This window comes from Doryrhamphus excisus, chromosome 17, assembly GCF_030265055.1.
Source record: "Doryrhamphus excisus isolate RoL2022-K1 chromosome 17, RoL_Dexc_1.0, whole genome shotgun sequence".
NCBI lineage: Eukaryota > Metazoa > Chordata > Actinopteri > Syngnathiformes > Syngnathidae > Doryrhamphus > Doryrhamphus excisus.
The window spans coordinates 3,030,505-3,045,414 of NC_080482.1; the positions used below are offsets into that span (position 1 = coordinate 3,030,505).

General features: G+C 40.0%; 1 protein-coding gene across 1 annotated transcript in view; it reads left to right on the plus strand.

Annotated features, from left to right (window-relative positions):
* znf407 (zinc finger protein 407) overlaps positions 1-14,910 on the plus strand; it is a 148,760-nt gene that overhangs the window by 50,302 nt on the left and 83,548 nt on the right. The window contains exon 5 of the mRNA XM_058053005.1: positions 13,001-13,075. Coding sequence (XP_057908988.1) covers positions 13,001-13,075 — 75 coding nt within the window. The remainder of the gene's footprint in view (positions 1-13,000; positions 13,076-14,910) is intronic.

The window sequence follows — 14,910 nt, forward strand, 5'->3', positions numbered from 1 at the left end:
TAATTGAATTTTGAAACGGTTAATCGTCTGCAATTTTATCACGGCTTATTGATAAACCCCATACCGTTCCATTCCTTTTTCAGAATCAGAATCAGAATCAGAAAATGGTTTATTGCCAGGTATGATCAAACACATAATAGGAATTTGTTTTGGTGAAGTAGGTGCAGACACATCTATTAAAAAAGAATGAAAAATACAAAATATACAGAATAAACAGTATAAATATATGTACATAGTCTGATTGTTTTTCCTAAAAGTCCAAACTGGGCGTTAATGTAACGCATGTAACGCATATAGTGAAAGTGTTTTTATGTCTGATTCAACATACAATCAGCAATGGATAGGAGGCCCACACACTTGTTTGACTAAAAAAAAAAGTGTGCATAGGGGACACAATCCTGAGAAAACCCACTTTTCACTCTCCTCTGTTACTGGGGAGGCAGATGGTGGGTGTCAAGACAACAGCAATAGCCAAACAAAGACATCCTTTGTGAGTGTGAGTGAGCGTCCATGCATCTTTTCAAAAGAGGTGCAGAGATGTTCAATTTGAGTGGGAGGGAACAGCAGTTATAATCGTACTTTAACAGTTCATCGCACATTTTTACTACAACCGCTCAATGTCCTGAAAGTCCACATTTTTTTATGATACCTTCGAGTTGACATGTCACCAAACTCGCGGGAAAGTTTAACCCTCCTCTTGTGTTCGGGTCGGCACCGACCCGTTTTACATTTTAATGCATAAAAAGAATCGCGTAACATTTGTTTATTGCATCGAGGCTTTTTGACTTTGTCAGGAAACTCTATTTCAACAAAAGAAAACAAAAAAAATTATTTTTACTAAATTTTGAAATGGTCTGGTTGAAATTATGACCACTGTATTGTTAGAGTCGGTTTCGACCCGGTTTTATTAATATGACTATAAAGCAATATTTTGGGCCAAAACTGAAATCATAAGTGTACAATTAGCCAAAACAATGACAACCAGCTCCTCTTCTCATCATGTAAGCGTCATGCTTTTTGATTTCAGTTTATACTAAAGTTCTGTTGATGAAAACAATTACTTTTCTACCTTTTCTTGACATTAATATATATGGGTCAAAATTCGCCTGAACACCATAGATGTTTCTTTAGTGATTAATACTAAAATGAGAAAATAAATAAAACTAATTGATTTAAGAGATTTGTTTTATAGCTCTCAGTAATAGCCATGTAACAAAAGAACCTTCAATTTATTAATATGATTCTTTTGAGGTTCATTTTACCATTTTTGTAAATTGAAATGGAGGGGTATAGTGACAAAAAAAGGCCTACATGCCCACACCAAAAGTATTAAAACCAACATTTTCATGAAAGGAAGCCTAAGAAGGTAACCAAGACATGAGAAGCAAATTTGATGGTAACTTATTGTTTTTATTGTATTTTATAGCTGATTTAATACATGGGTCAAAACCGACCCGTTAACATAATAAAATGATACCAGAAAGCTAACACAAGAGGAAGGTTAAGTTTAAGTTTAAGCAGCCAATGAAAATGACAGATCTTGCATTTGCAGAGTAACATAGAGTCCTCCTCCTATACTCCGGGTCTAGTCAGCCATCATTTGATATCGGATTAGTACCAATGTCAGTTTGTTTACCTGCAAACGTTCATCCTCTCCATGTTTTCACATTTCTCTGTGAAGTCCCACCTTCCATGCTCTGGATCTAATCTGATGTCAAGCCAAACTATTTCCCTCTGTAACTTGTTTAGAAAAATGATGCTACATGCTAGTAGCTAACTGGGGCAAACCGAGTGGTCATAACGTGACATTGCTTTACATCCTTCATAAGTGAGCGGTGACATTTTAACGTGCGTATAAATTACTTCACCCTTGCCTCTTTTTTTTGTGGCGCTCAAATGTACGAAGAAAAGTGACTCCTCCTGGATTGTGTCAACAGTATTTTAACTACTACTTCTCCTATGATGGTCCTCCAGGAATGGATTCCAATGATAAGAAAATACTGGTCTTGAAAGGTAAATTATGTGGATTCTGGTGGCTGATTGTAAAACTAATCATTTATGTTGACGTGTAGTCGTAGTTAAACATAGAAAATTGATTGCAGATCACAGTTCCCAAGATGCTCGCTTACGTTCGTATGCTGTACGAAGAAGTAGTCCATTTCTGAAATGGACTCTACTATCGCATGTTTGACAGAAGGTGTATACAGTTATCATATTCATTCATTTTCTCCCACTTTTCGGGGTTGCTGGAGTCTATCCCAGCTGTCTTCGGGCGAGAGGCGGGGTACACCCTGGACTGGCGGCCAGCCAATCACAGGGCACATATAGACAAACAACCATTCACACTCACATTCATACCTATGGACAATGTGGACTTAACCTATTATTATTATTATTAGTTAACTTAGAATTAGTTAACCTAGCATGTTTTTGGAATGTGGGACGAAACCGGAGTACCCGCAGAAAACCCACGCATGCACAGGGAGAACATGCAAACTCCACACAGAGATGGCCGAGGGTGGAATTGAACCCCGGTCTCCTACCTGTGAGGTCAGTTATCATATTTTGATCCACAAATATTAAGTAACTTTGATCAAATCTATAATATTTTGTGCCCATAAAGCATACTGATGCTTTATCATCTGTTTATCCCCGTTACTGAACATTAGTTTGTATTATTTCATTTGTTTTGAGCTGTGAACAAAGACAGTTCAACCCGACTGTAGCGATTTGTTTGAAATGTATTTTTAGTTATGTGATTTAATTATTTATTTTGATATATTTTCAGCTTTTTTTTTTCGCCCCGCCATCTTTTTTCATACATTTAATTTGTTCTCAGAGGAGAGGCAGATCGAGTGTACAGTATACAGACTGAATAAATCATGTTTTGTCTTTTTTTCCCCCCTCTTTTTTAAGTGGGGGTGTCTTAGGGCTACTGTTGGTTTTTATCCCCAGGAGGAATAGAGAAGGGAAAGCTTGTAAATGGACCCAAGTGCAGTTTAATCTGCCCACTGGGGGCCAGGGGAGGTGGTGGAGGCGTCCCTGATGGGAGTACAGGATGGGGAAGGAGGAGGTGCTTGGCTTGTGTCTTTACCTTTTTAATTAATGGCTGCAACAATAGATGGATCTGTTGTTTTCTAGTTATTATCATCAAAGCCACATCGGATGGCAGGCATCTGCTACATCGCAATGATTGTTTAGCTCCTCGTTATCATTGCAGTGCTTCATATTAGTTTGTTTGATATATATAATTTCTGGTTGTTTGTCTATATGTGCCCTGTAATTGGCTGGCGACCAGTCCAGGGTGTACACCGCTTCTCGCCGGAAGACAGCTGGGATAGGCTCCAGCACCCCCGCGACCCTTGTGAGGAAAAAGCGGTAGAAAATGAATGAATGAAGTAAAAAATAATTATTTTAGGGAGGACATTGGTGTTGTCCCTTTGAGAACATATATTAACATGGATGCCAAAATGTGAGTGATATGCTCACTTGTGAGATACCTTATATCAGGGGTCTCAGACACGCGGCCCGCGGGCCAAATGTGGCCCGCAGGACACTAGTTTGAGGCCCCCGCCTTGATATCAAAGTTTAATGTTAGTGCGGCCCGCGCAAGTTTGATATGGATGCTGTATGGTATCATGTACCCAGAAAAAATTATTACGTTTGATTAATGTTCATGTTAAAGGTTAAATAACTGTTAGTAGTTATCCTCCCTATCCGTGTGGAAGTGGTAAGTTTTTGGCTATTTAAGTTTAAAGGAAATAACTTGAAGGCTACCGTTTAGGTCGCTAGCTCTCTAGTTTGCGAGTTAGCATGTGTCTCAAGACCCTGCAGTTGCGCAATATGTTGTAAATAAAAAGAGTATAAATGTGACTATAGTCGTGTTTTGTCATGTCTACAGGGCTCTAATAATGCTTTGTTCATTTTAATCTAAAAAAAATAATTTTTCTGCCCACCAACTATATGTGGTTTCTTAAGTTTTTATTATTTGCCGTTTTATTGTTATTATTATATTTATTTATTTATTTATTACTGATTGATTGATTTATTCTTGATTTGTTTATTTATTTTTCATCTTATTTTGTGTAGAAAAATAAAAAAGTAAGATATTTGAGAACAGTGGAACGTTTTATCAGAGCTTTTCTTGTAGAAAATCCAAACCAAAGCAAAGTTTATTAATTTTTCTGTTTTTAATAAATGCGTTTTTTTTTTTTTTTTTTTGGAAAACCTGATGCAGCCCAGTCTCGCCCAGACCCTAGCTCCAGTGGCCCCCAAGTAAATTGAGTTTGAGACCCCTGCCTTATATTATGTAATCATACTTTAGTTGCAAGGTGAAATGATGCCACAGGTTCAGCATGGATATAAGTCTGCAAAACATCTCACTTGAGGTTGCAAATGAATCATTGAAATCATTGAAATGAAATCAGTTTTGTTTTCTATTAAAGACACAAATATATATATTGTTGAATGGTTTCAGCTGATATTGTATTGTGTGCTACACCTGGAGAGATCTCTTAAAACCCGAGGAAACCTGAATTACAAATTACTGCACATCATAGAAATAGTGCAGCTAGCTTTTTTAAAATACCAGTGCTGCCAGTGAGGTGCTTTGTAATTTATCCCTTCACGGCTGTTAGCCGCGCTGTGCAACAGTGATTTATTTGGTATAAGAGAAGTTTTGTTTAGAGAGATAATGAGCAGGAATTCTCTTTAATGATTTAACACGGCACAGCGGAATGGAGAGGGGAAAAACCACATGTATTTGTCATACCTTTAACTGCTCTGCTGAGAGTTTGGAAAGGAAAGAGGGGAGGAGAATGGGAGTTGTATTAGCAAGAGGGGCTAACAACCCTTAAGCAGCATTTTTGAATCGTTTTATTTTATAAAATGCGATTTTCACACTAAAGAAACACAAGGCAGTTAGCATGCAATATATTTCCTTTAAGACGCATGTTCCGCCATGCCGTGGGTGAAGGTTTTTCATTCATAAAAGTTGTTAATGTTAAAGGTTAAATAACTGTTAATAGTTATCCTCCCTATCCATGTGGAAGTGGTAAGTTTTTGGCTATTTAAATTTAAAGGAAATAACTTGAAAGCTACCGTTTAGGTCGCTAGCTCTCTAGTTTGCGAGTTAGCATGTGTCTCAAGACCCTGCAGTTGCGCAATATGTTGTAAATAAAAAGAGTATAAATGGTAAATAGTTGTGTTTTGTCATGTCTACAGGGCTCTAATAATGCTTTGTTCATTTTAATCTGAAAAAAATAATTTGTCCACCCACCAACTATATGTGGTTTCTTAAGTTTTTATTATTTGCCGTTTTATTATTATTATTATATTTATTTATTAATGATTGATTGATTTTCTTTATTCTTGATTTGTTTATTTATTTTTCATCTTTTTTGTGCAGAAAAATAAAAATTAAGATATTTGAGAACAGTGGAATGTTTTATTAGCTTTTTTATTAGCTTTTATTGTAGAAAATCGGAACCAAAGCACTGAAAAAGTTTGCATATTTTTCCGTTTTTAATAGATGCGTTTTTTTTTTTTTTTTGGAAAACCTGATGCGGCCCAGCCTTGCCCAGACCCTAGCTCCAGTGGCCCCCAGGTTTCTTAAGTTTTTATTATTTGCTTGTTATTGTTATTATTATTATTGTTATGTTTCGCCATGCCGTGGATGAAGGTTTTTCATTCATAAAAGTTAACCGCTGATGTTGCCCAATTTAGCGACTTTTTGTAACTGTCCGCGCCGTGTTCATTATACACCTTGCCTTTCATCTCGAAACAAAAGACGATGTTATTCTCTCTTCTTCAGCGTTTTCAGCACTTCTTACTTAAGATCTGAGTACCAAACTAATGCAGTTAATTAGAAAATATAATGAAGCTGAGTAGCCTAATATTCAACATTACAATAATGCTCTGAGCTTTAGGCTCTGTAACTCTGAGACTGCCATCGGCACATCACAAGGATGACATCAATAATAGATTACTTAATCAATTGCCATTCTCTTGAAGATGGAAATAAGCTTTTGGGAAGGGACTGGGTTTTTTGTTCTTCATTATCATTTCCCCCCTTTTCCCCGTAGCTTGAAAATGTCTGTTTCATCTCACATTAGAGTGTGCGCTGCATAAATGCAGGTGGAACTTGCTTTGCCTCTAAATGATCCTTTAATGGAATAGTGTGCACTGAAGCTGGAAACTCTATGGGGCGCCGCCACCGTCGATGAGAACTTTGCCTCAATCAATCCGTCAAGCCCCATCACCTGCCTCAGCAGATGATCCAAACACCCCTTTGGTGAAGCAAAGTGAGCTTTTAATGTACCTCCTCTTCGACTAGAGGACACGTGCACGTAGATGGGTACACAGTCAAAAAAAAACGCATCATCAGAAATGAGAGGTGTCAGTTTTCATTCCCAGTCTTGACATTGATCGCTTGTCAAGGAAACGCTTGTCTCTTTTGTTTTCATCAAGATCATCTCGGAGTAAATCAAGTGTTTGCTTTGCTGCGGTACGGGCAGGGGAACAAAATCAATTTGGGTGTTTTGTTTGTGTATTTCTATATCTTACGTGATTGCTAAGTCTCTATACACGGGTCTCTTAAAGGCCTGAGCGGTATTGATGCAAAGTCACCTCTTGCTATCGTCAAGCACAGCGACAGCTGCTGTTATCATCTCACATTTGATGCTGCTTGTCTGCAAGATTTTTTCTGATCGGTTTTATGGGCATGCATTACTTTTGTAGTTTTTTTTTATTATTATTGAAATTAATTTCCAAAGCGGCGGTCGAGTGGTTAGCGCGCAGACCTCACAGCTAGGAGGACCAGGGTTCGATTTCACCCTCGCACATTCCAAAAACATGCTAGGTTAATTGGCGACTCCAAATTGTCCATAGGTATGAACGTGAGTGTGAATGGTTGTTTGTCTATATGTGCCCTGTGATTGGCTGGCCACCAGTCCAGGTTGTACGCCGCCTCTCGCCCGAAGACAGCTGGGATAGGCTCCAGCACCCCCGCGACCCTCATGACAAAAGAGCGGTAGAAAATGAATGAATGAATGAATTTCCAAAGCGGCGGTCGAGTAGTTAGCGCGCAGACCTCACAGCTAGGAGGACCAGGGTTCGATTTCACCCTCGGCCATGTCTGTGTAGAGTTTGCATGTTCTCCCCGTGCATGCGTTGGTTTTCTCCGGGTACTCCGGTTTTCGTCCCACATTCCACAAACATGCTAGGTTAATTAGCCACTCCAAATTGTCCATAGGTATGAATGTGAGTGTGAATGGTTGTTTGTCTATATGTGCCCTGTGATTGGCTGGCCACCAGTCCAGGGTGTACCCCGCCTCTCGCCCGAAGACAGCTGGGATAGGCTCCAGCAACCCCTGCGACCCTCGTGAGGAAAAAGCGTTAGAAAATGAATGAATGAATGAATTTCCAAAACGGCGGTCGAGTGGTTAGCTCGCAGACCTCACAGCTAGGAGGACCAGGGTTCGATTTCGAGTTTGCATGTTCTCCCCGTGCATGTGCGGGTTTTCTCCGGGTACTCCGGTTTCATCCCACATTCCAAAAACATGCTAGGTTAATTAGCGACTCCAAATTGTTCATAGGTATGAATGTGAGTGTGAATGGTTGTTTGTCTATATGTGCCCTGTGATTGGCTGGCCACAAGTCCAGGGTGTACCCCGCCTGGGATAGGCTCCAGCACCCCTTGCGACCCTCGTGCGGAAAAAGCGGTAGAAAATGAATGAATTTCCAAAGCAGCGCGGGGCATACGTAGGTCAATGATAAAAACAGTCCAATTACAGAACGCGTTTGGAAAAATAGATTCTTGTTTAGACGCTTGAATCTTGACACAATTCCGACATGTGCAAGATGCATACAGTATCTAGAAGTTTCTTGATCTAAATGCGATTATTGCTACCTCTACAAAAGTGATACTGACTTTGCTTCCGCTCGCACTAAACTACACAAACCTTGCAGAACATCATTTCAACTAAGCCCGTAAAGCTCAGTGAGATACCAGGCTTTCTCAGTCACTCTGTCTATCAGCACATCTCATCCTCTGTCGTCTTGTTCCTGTCTGTTTATATGTCTGTCTGACGTCTCATTGCTGCAGGCTTCCTGTCAGCCAAGTGTCAGTTTCTGTTCTTCTGTCAATTCACTCGCCTGTCAAAGTTACCCAGATGAGACATGTTGACTTACCTACCGTGTTTCCACTTTTAGAGGACGGGTTTATGTGAGAAGAAAAAAGGTAAACAAGGCAGACATTATTTGCTTTTGTTTACTTGGAAGAGTTCTTTTGGAAATACTTTTTTTTCTTTGCTTACTTGGGGTGGCGTGAGATCTCGTGTGGTGAAAGATCATGAGTTTACAACATGACCGTACTTCTTGTTTCGAGATATTCTGTTTCATGAGAAGTGGGCAGCCAGGAACCAATCAGACTGATGTACGTATGGCATTGCTACTGTGAATGATAGTACACGTAATATGGGAGTGGCAGTGCATGAGCCAGGATTAGGATCACACACTATAAACCTTGCAATCCTACCTGCATTCAGAGTTCCCAGCATCATTCGCTCGTTCCCTCTGAATGTGTTTTTTTTTTTAGTTCAACAGCTGCCACGGTGTTAATATCCAAGCAGATGCTGTACTAAATCTACATTTGATGAAAGTTACTTCAAATTTGTCAGATCACAACGTGATCGCTGCATCTGACTTCTATCAAAACATGTGTTATATAGTCTAATTCTTACCTACTTCCTGGTAAGGCACTCTAAGCATCATGGGCACTGTAGTTCTTTTAGCGTACACGTAAGGCTAATCTACTGCAATCTATTTTACATGTTTACGTGTTTTTCCATAACTACACATCAACAGAAATGCTTAACCTTTATAATATGTACATGTATGTATGATGTAACGATAAAACATTGCGACGTGCATTGTTACCTAGCTCATATTGACTTGTTTTCTGGGGTTATTATGCACAGAAACATGAACGAAATATGTTTTGATGTTTCATATAAAGATTTTGAATGATGGGCAAAATTCCAATAAAAGTGTAGTTCCCCTTTAAGAAACAAAACAAATCCGGGGAGCCGTTTGGGAGCTGAAAGAGTCGGTTCTTTTTGGGGAGCGGAGTCGAAATAACCGATTCCTTTTAAAAAGCCTCTATTCCCATCAGTAATTGATCAAGAGGTAGGGAATATATCAATTACACGTAACTGTACATAATGCTGCACAGGTCAAATACTAAAGTACAAGTACTAAAAAAATACAAATGTAAATGTAAAATAGCAAGCTAAATAGAGTAAGATCATTGATAGATATACATTGGATGTGTAGGTTATCCTGTCAGAAAAAGATAAAAGTAGAGGAACACAAAGTAGGGTCGTTTGAGAGTGAGGGAGCGGGGTGTAGATGGGGGGGGGGGGGGGGCTACCTGCTGCTGATGGCAGTCCGAGTCAGTGAGGGATGGAGGGCGATCCAGCTGTGACATTAAAGCAGCAGGTGGAGGCCATCATTAGGACAGGCACAGGAGGCTGTGGATGAGCCTGCACGCGCTCATTTCTTTTGGGCCCAGCAGACCATTTCACATTTTTTTTTTTCCTCTGTATGTTTGGTGCCTCACCTCAAAACGTGTGCTAGAACTTCATCTCAGTGCTTGTGAACTTTCGTTCTCCCATCGGGGCCGTTCTCTACTTCTCTAGGTTTAGCATCTTCACTGGGTTAAGAATGATTGGTTCGGAATTGAATGAATGGTCACAAAAAACAAGGCCGATTTTCCAACATGTCCACTGAAGAATTAAAAAAAAAAGTCTGGCATAGTTAATGGGACTGTTGGTCATTAGTATTCTCAAGGTGCTAGCTATTTGCATAGAACGCCTGAGCCTTTTATCAGAATTTTTTGTATACACCAATGGAAAAGTGAGAGTTAAGTGCATTAATTCAGTTCCATTTTACATCAATGATTAATATCAGTTAACTGAGCAAAAGTGTCAGAACGTTGCTTTGGTTCCTCATGTTCTCCTTAGCTAAAAGTAACATTAAAAGTAGGCATGTCTGATCCACCTCTATCCCAGCATGCTTTGTGCACAAAACCCAGGAGTGAGTGTGGTTTTGGGGTTAGACAACAATATGTCTAAGCCAAATGCCGCTTGGGGCTTTTTCTTAGATCTTCCATCGCTTCCAGACTCGTAGATAGGCCTATCGAGGAACACCATTAGTCAAATGAAGTTGTTTGTATCAAAAATTGACACGTTATCTCTTCATCGTCAGCCGGTGGGAGGGAAAAGAGAGAGAAAGATTGTAAATGTGGGTAATTGAGCCGTGTCTCCCCTGCTTATCGGTAAAGCTCCGGCACGTCACGGACCTAACGAGCTGTGGCGCTGCGATTAGTCTGAAGGGAGAGTCGAACGTGAAACACCACAGCCTCTGTCTTTCTCTTTTCATATCTGCGATGGATATTATGAGCCTCCCTGGAGGGCAGAGGCACAGCCTTATTAGCTCATTTCATGGGGGGTGGGAGAGGATTGATACGAATGAATGGCATGTTAAAGTATCCCTTTGTTACAATAACCATCAAGGCTGATGGTTCAGGTTGATGATGCAGCCCAAGGCAGCCGGACAACAAGCTGAGGCCTTGACCCGCATGGCAACAAATACACACTCTTAAAGCGGGGATATGAGTATTATAAGTTTTATATGGTTGTGTGCAGCATATACCTAGTATGAATGACAAATTGTGTACAGGGACATGATTGATTAGCATCTTTATCAATATTTATATGCGACCGGTGTGTCGCCAATATCAGAAAGTTCATTCATTCATTCGTTTTCTACTGCTTTTTCCTCACAAGGGTCGCTGGAGCCTATCCCAGCTGTTTTGGGGCGAGAGGCGCAAAGTGCACCCTGGACTGGTCGCTACCCAATCACACGGCACATATAGACAAACAACCATTCACACTCACATTCATACCTATGGACAATTTGGAGTCGCCAATTAACCTAGCATGTTTTTGGAATGTGGGAGGAAACCGGAGTACCCGGAGAAAACCCACACATGCACGGGGAGAACATACAAACTTCACACAGAGATGGCCGAGGGTGGAATTGAACCCTGGTCTCCTAGCTATGAGGTCTGTGCAGAAACCACTCGATCGCTGTGCCGCCCCAAATATCAGAAAGTGTTCTAAACAAAAACAAACAAAATATTAATTGAGGGCGGCACGGTGTTTGAGTGGTTAGCGCGCAGACCTCACAGCTAGGAGACCAGGGTTCAATTCCACCCTCGGCCATCTCTGTGTGGAGTTTGCATGTTCTCCCCGTGCATGTGTGGGTTTTCTCCGGGTACTCCGGTTTCCTCCCACATTCCAAAAACATGCTAGGTTAATTAGCGACTCCAAATTGTCCATAGGTATGAATGTGAGTGTGAATGGTTGTTTGTCTATATGTGCCCTGTGATTGGCTGGCGCCCGAAGACAGCTGGGATAGGCTCCAGCACCCCATGCAACCCTCGTGAGGAAAAGCAGTAGAGAATGAATGAATATTAATTGAAACTTATGATTTTTATTTTGTTTTTATACAGAGTACTTATTGTGTTGTGTTTTCATACCGTGTGTGTCTCTGTCTAGCTTGTGCAAAGATCATCCACAGGGCATTTACCATGTCTTCCTTGTGTGCTATTCTGGGATTTATTTAGTGGAAAAAGGCAAAGATGAGATCTCACAACATGCCAGTTTGATTTGCACCACTCTATATCAAAGACTGCTAATTAAAATCATATTTTGCATATGACTTGTCTTTCATGCACATATGTAAATTCCCCGTATTGCCTTTCAGCACTCTGTAATTAGGTTTATGAAGGACAGCTGTAATACATAATTAACGGAGATGCTCGTGAGCTTCCCCCCCCCCCCCACACACTTCTCAACACGATGACTTAAGCAAGCGTGCGTGAAGTGGTCTCAAGGCCTTGCTTTTACTTTTACATTTTTCTCACCAGCACCTGACCCAAAATATATTAATTAAGTTGTTTGCTTTCTGAATCTTTTAACTGCTGATGTATTCTAAATGTTTTTGAGTTTGTCAGCCCCCCCCCCCCCCCCCCCCCCCTTTTTGGGGTATAAAATTCAGATCCAGTCACTCCCAGTAACTGTCACCCAGTTTGACTAAAGGCAGCGTCCCAGATGGATGGAGTTAGAAATGGATTGAGTAAATGTAGAGTGATTATAATGAGGCAAAACACTGGCAAGTGTTTGAATATTAATATGGCCGTGTTAGGTAGCATTTGCCTCAAGGTCCATGAATACGGCCCTTGTTGGGGGGGGGGCTCTCTGTGTGTCTCCAAATGTTGTTGATAAGTTCAATCAGACATGGAAAATGCAAATTCTGCAATAATTATGCTCTTGCTGCATGATAGACTGACTCCAAAAGTTAATAGTGAAACACAGCGACTCACCAGGGGGAGAAAATAAAATAATATAACTATCGAAGTTGGGATAAGGAGAAGTGAAAAGAATCGGAACGGACGCTGTACAGGAGGACCAGTGTTTTTCTTAGTGACAGTGCCAACCACATGACCGTCCCTCCCTTGGCCTCTTTCATGGAGCTCCATCCTCAGTTCTCAGATGTGGTCATTGTCTCTGTGTTGCACAATAATTGGAAGTGATGGGTGCTAAATGAAAAGGCCAGGGGATGAAAAACACGGTGGAAGCAGCTCGGATGTCTGAGTAGTTAGTCCTGTCCTCCCTTCATTATGTTTTCATGTGCTGTTTAGGAGACACAATAAACTCCACAAAGTCATAACACGGTGGTTGCTGTGGACCTACTGGCACCCCCGGGATTTTATACTTCTGTATGCAACTATGCATGCTTCTGGAAGTATGCTTATGTGCACTTTTGTAAACTTTGTAATTGATTTGATTAATTCACTTCAGCTATGCTAAGAAATTCAAACATATTGCAATTGCTTCATGCCAATGAATGTATTTGTTTTCTATGTTTATTAAAGATGGGCCTTCGTGATGAAGAAACACCTCAGCACCCACCTGCTTGGAAAACATGGAATTGGCCAACGTAAAGAAAGGTAACGTTTGCAGTTTATTTACACTTCTTTACCGTGAGCAAAGTTTGAAGAATGACATTTTAAATCCACGTAGATACACAACATCTCCCCCACGTCAATATAGCAAGTCAAATAAAACGTTCAATGCCCTCATGCCCACCTGACTTTCTCTATTTCTCTACTCTTTCTGTCCAACCTTACCTGGGTCTTTTCAGAAATGTTTTCACGCCCCCCTGTTTTATCGTAATGGTAATGGTTTTATTTCATTTGAACATGCATCAGATTACAATTGAGTGCATCCCATAATCAGTTCACAGTTCCACATGTCCAAAAGGAGTAGGAAGAAGCAAAGTTTATTAAATCCTACCTCTCCATTTGGTACTTTTACAATCAGTAACTGTTACATTTGTTCACTTCCTGCTTTCCATAATACAGTTTAAGTTTATTTATTTTTTTTTTTTTTAATAATGTACCTCGTACCAAAGTACGAGGTGATATGAGCATCCAATGACATAATGTGTACCATAGTAAGTGTCAATATAGTGATATATATAGCACATCATGACTGGTTCAAGACTCTTCATCCTTGTATTTAGCAAACATCAACTGCTTGTATTGTTTCTTGAATTGGCACATCGTTGTGCATTGTTTGATTTCCTTACTCAATCCATTCCATAGTTTGATTCCACATACTGAAATGCTATGGCTTTTTAACGTAGTCCTAGCATATAAGTGTTTCAAATGTACTTCTTCCCTGAGATCATATTTCTCCTCTCTTGTAGAGAAGTATTGGATGACATTTTTAGCTAATTGGTCATTTTTAGCCTTATGCATTATTTTAGCTGTTTGGAAATTAACTATATCAGCAAGTTTAAGTATTTGTGATTTTAGAAATAAGGAGTTAGTTTTAAATACTATTGAGAAAGTGATGATATATATTTAAATATCTGTACTGTACAGACTGAACCTGAAACTAAAGCAGCGGAATGCAACAAAATGGAGAAGCGTGACGCACACAAGTGTTTATTATAAGAGTTAAATCCAACTCCTAGCCACCTGACAATCCAAAAGTAGATGCTAAACATCCTTTAATCTGTCAATCAAGGCCCAAGAATAGAAACAGACGTCCTTTTTCAGGCTGTCGCTTCAAATATGACAAGGTAGGTACCTGATCTGCCTCTTTGGTTCTCATATATTAGTGACCAAATGTCAATGGTTTTTATGGTCCAGCTAGAACACATCAGAATCGGATGACCATATACATTTTAATCTCTGTATATTTCCTGAGGCTTTACTTTTGGTATGTAAGATGGCCCAATACATTATTTTGCTATTCCAATTAATGTACAGTATAATGTAGTTTCGCAAGGGAGATTTGATCACATTCTCACATTTAAAATAAAATTAATACTAGGAAACTCCAAAGCGTGTCTGTATGAATATGTTTATGCAGATAAGTATCCATATATACTGCATCCCATGGCTTTCCATAATAAATCCTACTGACTTACATTGTAAATAATGAAGCCAAAGCCATACAACTTGCATACAATTTATTTTAGTTTCAAATAGTCTTTCCTAGCTTGCAAGTTTACATTTTTTTACCCAAAGTTAGCAAACTAAACAAGACACGCTGTGTACATCATCGAAACAAGCAGTCTTGGAATCATCAGTTTTAACTTCGCCCTTAAGTATCTACTTCTGGTACCAGATCTTTAGACCTCTTTACACCCCTCAAGCACACACCGACGTGCATCCGTTGTGGGTGGAGATCGATCACCAGGTTGAGTGTCTTTAAACCTGTAGAACACAGTGTCATCTTTTCACTGACAATTCTGCAGACAGGCTTTATCTCT